Source organism: Sinocyclocheilus anshuiensis, unplaced genomic scaffold (genome assembly GCF_001515605.1).
Source record: "Sinocyclocheilus anshuiensis isolate Anshui unplaced genomic scaffold, SAMN03320099.WGS_v1.1 scaffold218, whole genome shotgun sequence".
Classification (NCBI taxonomy): Eukaryota; Metazoa; Chordata; class Actinopteri; order Cypriniformes; family Cyprinidae; genus Sinocyclocheilus; species Sinocyclocheilus anshuiensis.
Window position 1 is genome coordinate 331,158 of NW_015547665.1, and position 15,426 is coordinate 346,583.

A 15,426-nucleotide genomic window follows, 5' to 3' on the forward strand; every position below is an offset into this window, starting at 1 on the left:
TATGATTTTTTTTCTACTTCTGCAGCTTCTTCAGCATTGGTGATAATTAAAGCCAAAAACATCTTTCATCTCCTGCAATTTTCTGTGATCATCACCCAAACACTTCAGACCAGCCAGTGAAACTTTATCACATAATAACCCAGCTTGAATATGATCATTTTACCGTATACTTGCTTGTGTTGGAGCAAAAATATACATAATTTTACCCAGTGTCACCTAGTTCATGCTACTACTGTAGTTTCACTTTAAATTATTTTCTTCTATCACCAGACTTTAACGAAATTTTAAAAGTCTAAAACTTGGTGTTGGCCAGTAATTCTCTTGGAAGTTTAAAGCAAATCCCTGAATTTATCTCCATTACTCTCAGACTTCTTTGTCCTCATTCAATCACACACACACCTGTGGGTCTGATATCTCACTCACTAAAGCGAACGGCAGACTGAATCTTCTCTCTCTCTCTTTCTCTCAGCAGATGCTTGACTCGTCTCTCATTGCTGGTCCTGGCAGGCTTTGGTGTGGCCAGGGGGTCAGTGTAGTCCAACCCAAAGTAAATAATTAGTGATACTGGCTGCAGCTCTTTGTCTCTGTGCATGTGTGTGTATCTGTGAGCGTGCGTGTATTAATTTGGCTAAAGCTTGCGGCCGTGAAGAGAGATGTCATTATTTACGCCAGATTATGGTTGTCGGGTGCCACCAAGGGAGTCTGTTGCCCATTCCACCGGAAAGAAGGCTTAAGCTGTTTATTTACCATTCCTTGTGAGTGTATGTGTGTGTGAGCAGAGGTTGGTGTTTTTAATACGCCTCATCCTCCATTTAACAAGCACTTCAGTGCATTTAGAATGAAATTAAATCTAATTAATTGGGTCTAATGTGATTTTTTTTTTTAATCATTGTTGTTTTTGTTGTATTGAGAATGCCCATTTAACAAGCAGAACTGCCAGTGCTAATTAAAAAATTCTATAATCAAATTGATAACACCTTTTATATGTTATACACTGTAATATATAATCAACCCTGTTTTACTACTTTTTGGCTTTGCAATCTTCCTAAAGTCCTTTCCTATGTGATATGGGTTTTTTTTCTGCATAGAAGGTACAAAATATAGGAAAAGGATATTCAGATAATTAATTACCCTATTTCTTAAGATTTAAGATGGCAATGAAGTACCTTTTAAAGATAAAGTTGTAGCATCAAAAGCGGTTTCATTACAACTTGTATTTTGTTAGAAAGCCCCTTTTTTCATGTTTCCATTTTAATATTTTCTGATGTGTTGTTCTTAATGGTGCTTCAATTGGTCATTCTTATGAAAAGCCATTAAACATGCTATATTTCACCTTACAACACTAACACTTATTCAGCTTGTAAGACACTAAATTCATTTTTTTAATTTTGCACTACCAGCCAGCTATTTGGAATAATTAATATTTATTTATTTGTTTAATCATAATTTAAATGCTCATCACACTTGCATTTATTTGATCAAAAATACAATAAAATAGTATATATATTTACTGTTTTAATATATTTTAAAATTAAATGTATTCCTGCGATAGCAAAGCTGAATTTTCAACCGCTATGGTGTTCTATTCAAGATATGTACCCATATCTTTTATCAAGGGATCATTCTTCCCCTTCTTTGTCCTTTTCTGTTTTCATTTTCTGTCTCTCTTGACCCCTTGCCTTGCATTGATTTCCCCAACTTCATCCCCAGGTCAGTAGATCATGGTTTCCTGGTGATAGATGCCAGGCCAGGGGTATAGTGGGCATGTGTGTGTAAGACATGGGCCCAACTGCTCTGCTGTACCCTGCCCTGGCACTCCCCTGGCACAAAATAAAGATAGCCCAGCCTCAGCGAGTGCCAATCTGCTACTTCTCCCCATGCCTTTTGTGCCAGCACCTCAACAAGTTTACAGATGACTGGTTTACTATCTTCCTTGACATTTTAAATCCATGTTTTGGATTCCATTGGTCACTTCACGTACAGATCTAAAAAGAGTGTGTGGTACATATAGGGTTAACCTTGTGTGACTATCTCTCAGGGAGTAATTCTTAAAATTTGAGAAGCTTTAATGAAACACATTTGGTCAGGTGATAATAACACAATAAGATTGGAGAATCAGAATCGCGGGTGTGAGATCGTTACCAACACCAACATGCCCCACACAAAGGCAGGGGGTCCATTTAAAGAAGTACAGCTAAGTCTAAATAACGACTTACGTTTTTAAACATTTTAAATTTGTTGTACACTGGTTTGATTAAAGTTATTGAATGGGATTCATTTAAGAGGAGAGAAAAACTGGTGGGAGTGCTGTTGGAGTGTCTTGCATATAGCAGCTATAGAATTGATAGGATAAACTTTTATCGCTAGGAGACACCCATGTATTTAAAACAAAATCAGACCATACCAGCCGAGCATTTCAATTCATGCAAACCTGTAATAATGTTTGCCATGCATCACTTTCGGTGCCTTAATTCAATTTTTTTTACGATTGAACAGTTATGCCTTTTCCATTAGCCTGATGTTCGTCAAACAATTTATTCAGTCGTTTATCGAATAAATGGGCATACACTATGGGAATTATGGGCCCTATTTTAACGATCTAAGCGCATGGTCGGCGCGCCCGGCACATGGTCTAAAAGTGTTGTCCCTATTCTCTTAATGAGTAATGGGTGTGTTCAGTGCTTAATTTGTAAATGAAACATTGCCGGATCCAAATCAGCAGGTAAACGGCGCCGTGACCGACACTGACAATACAACTTCAGTTTTCCCGGAACATTCAATTACGTCACTAAACGGTGATGACACAACTATAAGAGCATCGTTCACAAGTCTCTGCATTGACCTAACTATACAGCCTAGGTTTTCAAACCCTGGGTCAAAAATGGGTCGCCAGGATGATTTAAGGCAAATATAAGTTACAATAAAAATAACAAAATTTGTTTCCATAAAAATAAAATACAATGATAATCTATATAGAAAAGGTATAAATATGCGAAATATATCTGACAAATAATTAACAGATGTAAAACGGATGTGAGGCGCGGCGATCCGCAAACAAGTTCACGGAAAGGAAACCGAGAACCGATGACAGAACGTTTGTTTGTTTGCTTAATTACAAAAACACAAATTTTCTTTTTTATTGCGAGTGTGCAAAAATAAAAGTAAACATTTACATTTACATCGTTCACAAGTCTCTGCATTGACCTAACTATACAGCCTAGGTTTTCAAACCCTGGGTCAAAAATGGGTCGCCAGGATGATTTAAGGCAAATATAAGTTACAATAAAAATAACAAAATTTGTTTCCATAAAAATAAAATACAATGATAATCTATATAGAAAAGGTATAAATATGCTAAATATATCTGACAAATAATTAACAGATATAAAACAGATGTGAGGCGCGACGATCTGCAAACAAGTTCACAGAAAGGAAACCGAGAACCGAGATGACAGGACGCGCATCCTGTTTGTTTGCTTAATTACAAAAACACAAATGTTCTTTTTTATTGCGAGTGTGCACAAATAAAAGTAAACATTTACATTTAGTTATTTAGCAGACGCTTTTATCCTAAGCTACTTACAAATGAGGACAATGGAAGCAATCAAAATCAACAAAAGAGCAATGATACGCAAGTGCTATAACAAGTCTCAGCTTAACGTAGTACAAGTAGCGATGTTTTTTTTTTTTAATTATAGACTATAGGCCTAATAAATAAAAGAAAACAGATAGAATAGAAAAATAATAGAGCAAGCTGGGTTAGAGGCCTTTTTTGCTTTTGTTAATTGTATAATAAATACAAAATAAATAAATAGATAGAATACAAAAAGAATAGAGAAGCTAGTGTTAGTTAGTATTTTTTTTAACACTTTGCGGTTTGTCTTACTCTTATCTGTGACCAAAAATGGAGTAGCCTATTTAATGTGTCAGCTGCTTGATCGCGCCAGCGCCTCCCGCTCTCTCTCACACACACACACACACACACACACACACACACACCTATATAGAAAAGGTATAAATATGCGAAATATATCTGACAAATAATTAACAGATGTAAAACGGATGTGAGGCGCGGCGATCCGCAAACAAGTTCACGGAAAGGAAACCGAGAACCGATGATTTGCCATCGCAGTCTGTTCGTAATATAACCGGTCTACAGCTGCTGTTATGCCAAGCGCATTTTTGCGCATGTGAAGAGGATGATTTTTTCCGTCGATATGCGAACGCGCATGCTAGATTATACATAATAGTTTAACATTGAAATACTTTGCGAATATGGAAACATTGGATTCATTTGTGCAGAATGAGAGAGGTACGTGAGCCCAACGGTAGCCTCCTTTCAGTTTCGCTTTATTTTGGTTTCTTTATATATTTTTTTCATTCTTGATCTGTTCTGCATACCGTTACATTTAAATGATTTGTTTTGGAGTGAGGGGAACTAGGCTATGATTATAGTGTTTATAATGTTTATACATTATAATATTTCACTTTATTTGGTATTATTTCTGGTATTATTACACTCTCTCCAAATGTTCCGCTGCTCACAAAAAGTGGAGCGAGTGGGATAAGCAGTAGCACCAATCAAAGAGAGCGATTTTGAACTTAAGAAAGCTGATTGGTCAATAATATGTTGAGGACCAATAATCTACCAATCATGCTCCAAATACATCTACATAAACCCGCAATCGCTCTGTCTTGTATGCACTGTCACGATCGAATGCACTTGTTAATGCCGGATCTTTAAAAACAAATACGGAACGCAAAAATCCTAAATCTGACATTTTCCGGAACAGGATCCGGCAGGATCCGGCTCAAATTAAGCGCTGGGTGTGTTTTGGGCATAACGTGCCATAAACTAATCAGAGTCTCATCTCCCATTCCCTTTAGAAGCCAGGTTCGCTATTTACATGGCGGAATTTGCAAGCGGAAAAACGGAGCGCTTCTCTGAGGGAACGGATCTGCTCGTGCGCGTAACTCTGATACATGCAAAGACTATCCATTATGACATGTAGGCATTTTTATATTTATGTACACAATAATAATCTTTTACATTTTAATTCTTTAATTTTTCATTTTTTTAAATGTTTGTGTGCTGCTGCGCGTCCCTGTGTGTGTAATAAGCAAAGTGTAAGCGCGTTGTGCACCCGCCTATAGGCGCATATTACTAACGCGCTCTTTAAATAACAAAAAAAATAAATAAAAAATATTGTGCCAGACTTTAGACTAGGTTTTTGTTGGTCAATAGCGCAGTCTATTTCAGTTGCCTCAAAGTAGCAACGCGCCAGCAATGCGCCTGAACACACCTCGTTTTCAGACCAGCACGCCCAGGGGCGCACAAATGGGCGCAAATGCATTTGCTATTTTTAAACAAGGTGGTGCAGGACGTGAAAATGACAACTGCGTCGGGCTGAAACTAGCAAAAAACACGTGCGTCGCGCCTGGCGCTGCATTGCGCCGGGTGTATGATAGGGCCCTATATCTTATGTTTCGGTAGGATAATCTGTTTCTAAGAAATGTCTATTTTGTTTTTATTCTGAATTATTTATGTCATCTTGGCTCAATCAAAAAAATGCAAGTCGATGTCTAGCTCTCACCGGAGGCTACTACTGTCTTTTGTCACTCTTTTCTTTTTACTATAACATGAGTTTTTATATCATGTGTTTTTGTTTTATGCGTGTGAAAATGTAGCAACTATGTAACGTGTGCATATGTAACGTTTGATACTGACAGTAACCGGAGTGCCACGTGCTGTTGCTATGGTTTCCACTTCAGACTTACGTGATTTCTGTTCGCAAACGTTTATTGGGCGGCAAGTGAAAACTGATACTTCTTTTGGTTACTGAAAATTATAAGAAAATTCTATTAATTCTTTCCCTATATAATATGGCGTATGGGGTGGGGTGGCTTCATGTACAACCTAAGCGATAGTTTTACCATTTAATTTTTATTAACCATATATATTTTCACTCTGTATGCTTACTGGAGTCATCATTATTATTTTGTTATTTTTATTCTATATTTAATTTTTATTTATCCTTTTTTAATTGTATTTAAACTTGACAGATGCATTAAGTGCTTTTTTTAAAACCCTAGCAGATATATTGGAAAAAAATAAATAATAAAATAAATAAAAACCCTTCCCGGAGCTCTCCTATAGCTACTCTTAATGTTAATTCACATTAGTCAGCCTTCTATGAAGGACATGTTCAAAGCCCAGGCCTTTAGGCTACCTCAAAATATTAAGTGAAACATTGTTCTGTAGGGCATTGAGCGCAAGGCTAAATTGTGACACTTTAATATGATAGCCTACCTGTGCTTTAGGTCCAATTAAACAATGAGGTCCCGTCCATGCGCAAATGTATGCGGGCCTATGTATTTGCACAGTGATGTTGAATCGATTTGACACCTCGGGAAGAGGTAGATCTTATTTTTCACACTTGTTTCAGACTGTTGAAATAATCTGGTCTCATTAGTCGGCCGCCGAACTGGTCTGATTTATCCAGACTGTCAGTGACCCTGTAGTACCGCGGGTCCCGAATCAATCACCGAGCTTGAACGGCTAAACCTGAGACCAAAACATGCTTGATTTATCTACCAAATTACCGAGGCCTAAAGATACGACCGAGGAAATTGTGCGCTAGCGGAGTACCATCAAAGGATCTCAAAACAAATTGTTGGGGGTATTACAAAGTACATTAAACAGGTAACTGTAGCCTATATTACATTAAGAACGTTTCAGATGCATTTTTAAGTTACCAAAAACATTTAATTTTCACCTGCTGCTAAACAGCCGGAAGTGAAACTACATTAGTAACCATAGCAACAGTACACCGCTTTAACACTTTTAGTAACGATCGGAATCAAACGGTAGACCGGTAAGTAGCTATACTGAGATTATTTATCAATTTATTTAAAAGTTAGTTAAGAGGGAGAAAACCCTTAGAGGCGCCAAAAGACATGGATTGCACTGACGAAAACCAGTCAGTGTGAAAGTCAGTGTGTGGCCAGGCCTGCTACAAGCTTGATAAAAAGTGATGATGTTCATAAGCAAAATGTTTAATATTAGTCACATCATGGCTATTAATAGTAAATTTAGCTAAGATTTGCAGTGCATGGCTGGCCATGAGGGTAGCACAGAGAGATGTTAAGTATGAAGCTGAATGTATTTATCTTCATTGCACTTTGAGAGGATGTTGGAAGACAAATGCATCTAAAGGCATCTTTACACAACGAAGGTAAGGGTGCGCTGAGCACGTTTTGTGTTTGCTCCAAATTCAGTGTAAATATGCCAGCTTTGAGCCGTATTAAAGGCGACTCTGTTGTTGTTTGGCATTTGTGTAACTGGGATGCAGTATTAGTTCTTTAAGTATGTCTTTAAGTTCTTTAAGTAAGTATATAATAGTATTGTCACTATTATAATTATTTAACATTTATAGTTTAATATTTTTTCATTTAATATTTTCCTCAATTTCATCGTTTCTATTTTCATTATTTCGTATTTAAAATATTGCTTTTCATAACATTATTTCTACAATTGTTAAGTCTTATAATGTATCTATGCCGCCTCTGTGCATCATTAAACAGTCTGTGCACTTTTTGGAAGTTGACATCCTGTGGAATATTTGTGCTTATGTACAAAAAATATATATCTTAATGTTAGGAAATTCGTAACATAAACATGTCATGATTTAACTACCCATTATGCTGCCTTGGGTACATCTTCTTTGCCGCCTTTGCAACGTAAACACTGCATAGTCTGCCCAAATAAATCGAGAGTGAGAATTGACGTTGATAATTAACTGTGTAAATGTTTTTCATTTAAATTAAAATGTGGCATGCAATTAAAGAAACATAACCAGCATTAATGAAACTTGATATCCTAGTTTCAAAACACAACGTTTTGGGTCATCATCCACGTTAAGGTTTTTATGTGTGGATTTTAAAACGACAACCCAGTTGTCCATTGTCTGTACAGGCGGCTCTAGGTGGCAATCCCTCCCGGGAGAAAAGAGGAAATGAGATACGGAGATAGAAGGCTACGGGAGGTGGTAAATTAGCTGACTGATCCGCACTCATTGGCGCATACACTTCCCTCATTAACTTGCCCTGACAGCCACACGCTCTCCACCACCCCCCTCTCGCTGCTGTTTCTCCACTCGGTACACGGGGCATGGCGGCCTTGTAGATTTATCATGCGGAGAAATGAATGTATGATGATCAGTTACATTGAAAATCAGCAGCCGGCTGTCGATGAGAAGCAACACCTCCGTAATTAGCACGAGAAATTGCGGCTTATGGACATAGCGTAAAATCAATTTACACTCCGCCCTTCTCCGTTTATAATGAGTCTCAGGGCTCAAAGTGAAAACGTTTGTACACGTTATGAACTAGATCACAGCACTGGGGGCCTGACCAGACCTGAAGAGAGCTTGTAGTATCATCAACTCATTTAGTAGCTATAGATCAATTCATTGTTTGTCATAATAAATTATGCCTACTAGTGCTTGCAGGATTCCCAGTGAGAGGTTGTGCATTGTAATGAGGAATTGTCAGACCTTCACGATTAGCCTAACTCGTATAAAATATGCCACTGTAAAAATATAGCTACTTCCTTACACTCGTTTCTTCCTACACTCGTATAACTACACTAAAACATTTATGTTTCTCATTGCTGAAGTGGCACATCCCCCCAGAGATGATCCCTTCTCTCATTATTTTTCCTATAAGCTAGGTCTCATGCAGTGCAAATAGCACTAACCCGAAATAAGAAATTATGTAAATGTTATTAAGGCTGGAAGATGTCATTCATAGGGTAAAGCTCGAAGCCCTGCGTTTACTTTTCATTTATTTGAAAATACAGGGGCTCAATGAAGTTGACCGGAGGGTGGTGGTTTTACATTTGTATGCCCACTTGTACAGAATCTAAATTGTGTGTTGAGAAAATCTTTTAGGAAATGTGATAGGCCGGTTTTGCTTTAAGAAGCATAGTTAAATAAAATCCATTGCAGACCCATGCTGCGACCGTCTTCCCTTCTTGACACAGGCATCCCTCCTTCACACCGATCATATAGGCCTATTTATTAATTTATTTATGCCCCGTTAATATTTTCCAGCGCAGATGCTTAGTGTGCCATGAGTTTTTGACACTATATGTAACATTATTAGACTAAATTGGTGTCTCTCTCTCTCTCTCTCTGTGTGTGTGTGTGTGTGTTTGTGTGAGAGAGAGAGAGAGTTGTGTGTATGTGTGTGAGAAGGAGAGAGGGAGCTGTTCTTTTGTAGAGCGACAAATGATCAATAGGCCGATAAGGCAGGAACATCAATGTACGCGACAGAACAATGAGGGATATCATCGAACATCTATCTTAATATTACCGCCTACGCGTGCCCTGGCAGGCTCGCGCGCCTCATGAAAATTCCACCCCGCGAATCACCCAGGCTTGCCGCGCGCGCACACACACACACACACATCCTCACACATATGCTCGCAGCTGCCTGGTCTATTATTTCCCCATTTCAATCTGACTCGCCAGCCTTTCATGCTAATTCTATTATTGTTGGAAATTTATGTGATTTCATATCGCAGGAATCGGTAATGTATATAATAACCCTTCAGGCTAACAGAAAAAAACGTATCCTCCCAGCCGCCACCGGGAAAATAATTACTTTCATATCAAAACTCCACAGGAGCTGACCCGGCCCTACCGCCCGCGGCGTGAGACCTCATTTTAACTGGAGGTTTTGAATGAATGAATTTGTTAAAGCAATAAACACGAGCCTGCTGTACAGCAGCCTCTCAAAGCGATAAACAAAACAGACATGCTTAACTGTAAGCACCGAGGTGGCAAGACAGGGTATTTTCTTTCACAATATTTTATTATTCGTATCATTAATAATTATCAAAATGTTACATATATAAATATTTTCGATACTTTATTATTTATACACCGTTTGAGGATGTGTTCTTGTATGCTGCTTGTAAGCTAACTTGTTCCTTCAAGTTCGCCGACAGACTTTTTAAGCCAAAACCCGATAGTTCTCCTGAATAAAGAATATCCGTGTCTGAAAAGTATATAAAAATGAATTCAAACATTATTGTATACAAAAGCGTGTCGTTATCAGCTTTGGGATTGTGACAAGTCACTGGCGCCACTGCTTCTGGCCTATTTGTATGTCAGCCCATGTCAACATCCTCTCCATCTGTAGGCCTATTTGTGTCAGCAGAACTGCGGGTTTTCGTGTCCGAATTTTCAGACAGCTTAGGAGAGAGGCTTTCTTTCTGGCTCGAGTTTGTTACAGTGGACTCAGAGTCATTTTCAAAATCATTTTTTGGCGAATTAGATTCTGCATAACATTTCTCTGAGCTTGTGTTTGAAGTTTGAATGGAAGAGAACTTGTTTTCTCTTTGCAGCTCGTCGTCTGTGGCCGCATTCGAACCGGTGTCTTTGCACAAGTGACTGATATTTTTCTGGTTTAAGGTTGAGGTGTCTGTCGTGGCACAGTTGTGATCCGAGTTTCCTGAATCTTGATTCGGTTTCATCGCTGTCTGTGGCACAATGAAACCCAGCGGCTGGGTAATGGGATACAGAAGGAAATGGCCTTTACCGACCAGTGGTCGCTGCGGCGGTAACTGAGAAAACTCCAGGATAGTTTTTCTCCTGGGACTTGAGTCGGCTAGTAAACTCTCCACACTAAATGGGCTGAGTTTCTGGAGCGTGGAGGCGCGTGTGATGCCGTTCGCGGGGCACAGAGCAGAGTTCCGCATGGTGTACATGGGTTCCGCTGTCTCGTTGACTGCACCGGCTCTTTGGTGGTGTGGATGTTGATCACATATATGTTCTGTTTGCTGTCGGTGCGCGCTAGGCTGAGGCCCAGTGTGCGGAGTGGACTCGCTATCTGTGCTCTGCGATACTCCACTGTCACTGTCAGATCCGGGCGTGTGGAAGAGCTCACCTACTAAGAGCCTGTTCTGAGATTTCAGCAGCCTGCGCTCCTGTTTCCGCTTCTTCTTTTCCAAGCGCTCCAACTCCCGTCGTGCGATCTCCTCTGGGTCCATTGGTTCGCCGCTGCAGGTAGTGGGGTGAGAGTTGTGAGCCGGTCGACCGGGCCCTTTCTTCGTGTTCTCCTTTTTGCGCCATTTAGCTCGCCGGTTTTGAAACCACACCTAGAAAGAAAAGGTTGAGGATTCTTTAGTCAGTTTCATAAGCAGGCAGGCATATATCAGACTAATGTAATCTATTAACCTCGACTGGCAAAAATTATTAAGTCAAATATAGCATAAACAAATGTTTGAATAAATATTACAAGAACCTGACATTTACAAATATTTCGATTCTTTTGCAATATTATAGCCTACTGTAATCACAAATCACGGAATGGTGTATTTTTATTTAATATTATCCATTCATTCAAATAAATAAGAGAGTAACAGCCTTTTTCTCATAAAAACATAAAAGGTCTGGCAATCTGTCAAGATGCAATAGGTTTCTGAAACGTCTTGTTTTTCTGTTTGATACACATCCAAGGTTCATCAACAATATGGACAGAGGAAATGTTTTCATCTAACCATATTTTCTAGTATAAAGCCACAGATGCACTTGTCTTAATTGTCAATTGATTCAATGTAATGGCTCACTCTCAATCTTTCAATTAAGCCTGGTTCTTGCGTGGCTAATTTGGGCCTGTCCCCTAAAATTCATTTAGGCGCGCATAAGCGCTAGGACAGATTTGGCCCAGAAGAGGCAGAGAGCAGCAGGCTCGCACCTCACACCCAGGCCCCTCACATGGCGACTGCCGTCTGTTCAGCGCTGATAACACGAGAGTTAGCATCCACCAGCAGGCTAAGACGCATACTAACATAGAGACATCGAGGTTATACATGACAATAGCTGTGTATACACATGAAATGTTAATGTCGTTAAAATCTGTGAGCACACAAGCCTAACGATAACGCAGGCTAATCTTAAGAAATAAGAATAATACAAAGCTAAGCTTTTAACTCCCCAAACAAGACTAGTTCTCATCCAGCGTCGAGTTTCTACAAAATGCAGACAAAGGCTGCACGTCCAACGCTTACTTAGGCCATCATTTACAACCCATTGGCCTAAATATAATTTAGTAAAGAATTGACAAAACTGATCACATACAAATGTGTAAGATACATTTTTAATATATTAGTCAAAACAAGACATTTGTATAATAAAAAAAAAAAAATCTAATCTGTCAACATTTTTAGCAGAACAAATTATTCAATTGTTTATAATAATCTGCTTTAGAATTGCATGCACTAAAACAGTGATCAGTTAACATAAATCCAATTAATATTAATGTTATATGATCGATGAATGCTTTTAACTGATAAAATGATGGTTGGACATTAAACCTTTAAACCTTAACATTAAATTAAATTGTCTATCCTGTTGTCATTGGAAAAATAATAATTAAAACTTTTTGCATTTAAAAGTTTACATTTTCAATCACATTTAGGCTAGCAAAAAAATTTATAGGCTATGATACTGTAAGCATGATTATAGCTAATACGGTCTCTGATTAATCATAAATAGGCCATTATAATAAAGGTCAATGAAAGATGTTATTACAAAAACAAACCATAATTCACCTGAACACGTGACTCAACAAGGTCTAGACGTAGCGCGAGCGCCTCGCGCATGAACACGTCTGGATAATGGCTTTCGTTGAATGCTTTCTCTAGTTCCTCCAGCTGCCAGCCCGTAAAATTTGTACGCGTTCGCCTCCGTTTACAACCAGGGCTTTCCTTGTCGGGGTCTCCGGCATCTAGGACCACAGAGTCTGTCAGAACACGCACATGCAAACATGAACATGCCCATATACATACACACTCTAGCAATTCTCCTTGGAACTGTCTTCATACAATTTTGTTGACAGAAATTATTTAAACATTACAACTTTACAACAACCCAATGGTTGTCAAATAAAATACTACAATAAAAGATTTTACAAGAGTGCAGTGCCTGACTAATTAGCCCGTGAAGTGTAATTTTAATAATATAGGTCAGAATATTCTTGTGATTGCTAATAATATGTTTCTTAAAATACAGCCTACACAAATAAAAGGCAATAGGATTATTGTTTAATGTCGTATTTTATTTCACAGTAATTTAACCCGTTTATGTAGTATGGTCATAAGAAAAATTACAAATAGAATTAGCCTACTAATAGAACACATAAATCAAACGGCTTCAAACACACCAAAAATAATCTATGGTTAACACGAGAAGAATAATATGACATTTCGTTATTATCACTGTATTCTATATTATCAGTCCGAGTAAAATCGGCCTATTTCCAGTTTACCTGAACTCATGAATATGAAATAAAGCTTCTATTTGTAAAATGTAATTTTGAAAGAAAAAAATCCATATTCCTTTGGCAAGAGACTTCGCGTAACTCTTAAATATTTTCCTGTAACTATTGCTAATATAACTGCATAGCTTACTATATTCTGCATGGAATAGAAGAAGCGGATAATTATTCACTTACCGCTGAGTTTATACTGACTATCCGCGTTTACAACACAACCAGATCCGAGCAATGGGTTGGAGTTTGCAACAGACGCAGAGCATGATCCGTTAAGTAATCCGTCTATAGAAAAAGGAACAGCGGCCGCCGACTGTAGCTGGTGTCCGGAAATATCGTAAACATGATGGTGACCGAGGTGGTAGGGGAAACCCATTCCAACCATGCCTCCCAAAGAGCCTCCAAACTGGGCATGAGGATGCTCGAGGATCCGGCTATCCATCATTGCATCTCCGGAATCAGGGAAGCGTTTGTCTGGCCAAAGCAAGCTCCAACTCTTCCCTCAGAGCGCATGCAGCAGCCGTGAAGGGACGTGCGGCGTTAACATGCTTTGCTCTCCCGAGTTAGAAATAAGGAGACCGAGGCTGGCGTGTGGGCTTTTCGCTCTCTCCTACTTTGTCAACATCAACTCTCCCCTAGTCCAAATAACTAGCGCTCGCGCTGGGGAATTCGCGACCAATAAGAAACGTTAATCGTCGGTGACGTCAGAGCCACGACACAAACGTTTTCCATATCGATTGCTAATTATACCTGACATCCACCTCAATAAACAATACCAGCGCTGTCACAACATGACATGAGACATCACAACTAGGCGAGAGGGAGGAGAAAGGGGAGGAGGCGAAACCGGTAAATTGATTGATTCCCGACTAAATTCTAAACAGCCGTTACATAAACAAGCAATGATTCTGTTCCAATGGCTAATTGTTCTGCTCTGAACGTTACATTAGTTCTATAAATACAAAATAAGACATATTAACAACCGAAACCGTTAAGTAAACTGCCTCTATATGATAATTTTAAAGGAACACCTGGCTCTTTCTGAATGCGTAAAATTATGTTCTTCTATTACGCGGAGTGTTCCTTGAACGGAGGAAGCATCACCCACACTGTTGCGAGCTGTCAAGATGAATTTAAAACTACAAGCTCCTCAGCTTTTCTAATATCTACACGCGAGCGCGCCTCGCATCGTTTCAGCTCATTTCCACAGTTCTGATTACTGTGGCCATGATCTTGGCAGGTGTTATGAAAAAAAATATCTGCAGGTGGAAACAAAAGTGAGTCTGACAGAATATCTGTGAGGGGGAGAGCTATATGAAAACAAACGTGTTTTTATATTTCGATTATTAGCCTACTGAGTTAAAGAATTGTATCACTGACATGTTTAAGCCATTTCGTGCAAATAATTACTTATGCTTGTATTCCACTGATCATCGACAAGAGGGAGTGTGGTGTGAGACGGCCATATTAATCAATTTTACGAAGAAAATAATATCATTCAAATGAAAAAAAAAATATTGACTTATTTTAAATGTAAAGGACAATATTTCATATAAGGATGTATGTAAATTATTGCGCACTCACGTTAGAGAGTGTGTGTGTGTGTATATATATATATATATATATATATATATAAAGGTAAACTAAATAAAGATATTATATTTCCTAACTATGTCCTAAATGGTTAAATGTAAATGCTGTCCAGCACATGTTCAGGTTTTTTGGGGGGGGGGGGGGAGAGAGAGAGAGAGAGAGAGAGAGGAGGGGTGGTTCTGAATACAGGATGGGAATCAATCCTGTTCATGTATAAAGTAAGTACAAGGGTCTTTCCCTCTCCCCGGCCCGCTCTCCTCCTCCATTACCGGGAATTAATTCCACTTTATTTATCCAATTTCTCCAGCTGCCAGAATGTTAATTTGAGTTGAAATTTCTCACCACTCGCTCGCTTGCGCTGACCCTTAGTAGCACCCGGATGGCGTGTAGTAATAACCTAAATCTTTCAACAGAGAGGCACGATAATTGTTACCTTATTAGCATGCAAATTGTTTAATTAATATTATTAAGAAGAAGCATATAATCCGTTCGTCA

The 15,426-nt window shown here is 38.8% G+C and overlaps 1 protein-coding gene across 1 annotated transcript; it reads right to left on the reverse strand.

Annotated features, from left to right (window-relative positions):
* Positions 1–9,965: 9,965 nt before the first annotated feature.
* Positions 9,966–13,952, reverse strand: LOC107702525 (homeobox protein unc-4 homolog). The gene is made up of 3 exons (XM_016504872.1): positions 13,522–13,952; positions 12,620–12,795; positions 9,966–11,164 (listed from the first exon to the last, which is right to left on the reverse strand). Exons 1-3 carry the CDS (start codon positions 13,781–13,783, stop codon positions 10,175–10,177), a joined length of 1,428 nt encoding a protein of 475 aa, XP_016360358.1. The 5' UTR covers positions 13,784–13,952; the 3' UTR covers positions 9,966–10,174.
* Between the last annotated feature and the right edge of the window lie 1,474 nt (positions 13,953–15,426).

Bases quoted from the DNA above. Each gene is read 5' to 3' on its own strand.
- LOC107702525 (XM_016504872.1), bottom strand. From the start codon at position 13,783: ATGATGGATAGCCGGATCCTCGAGCATCCTCATGCCCAGTTTGGAGGC. The intron at 12,796-13,521 runs GTAAGTGAATAA...CTGTGGTCCTAG, and splicing joins TAGTCAGTATAAACTCAGCG to ATGCCGGAGACCCCGACAAG. The intron at 11,165-12,619 runs GTGAATTATGGT...TTTTCTTTCTAG, and splicing joins TTGTTGAGTCACGTGTTCAG to GTGTGGTTTCAAAACCGGCG.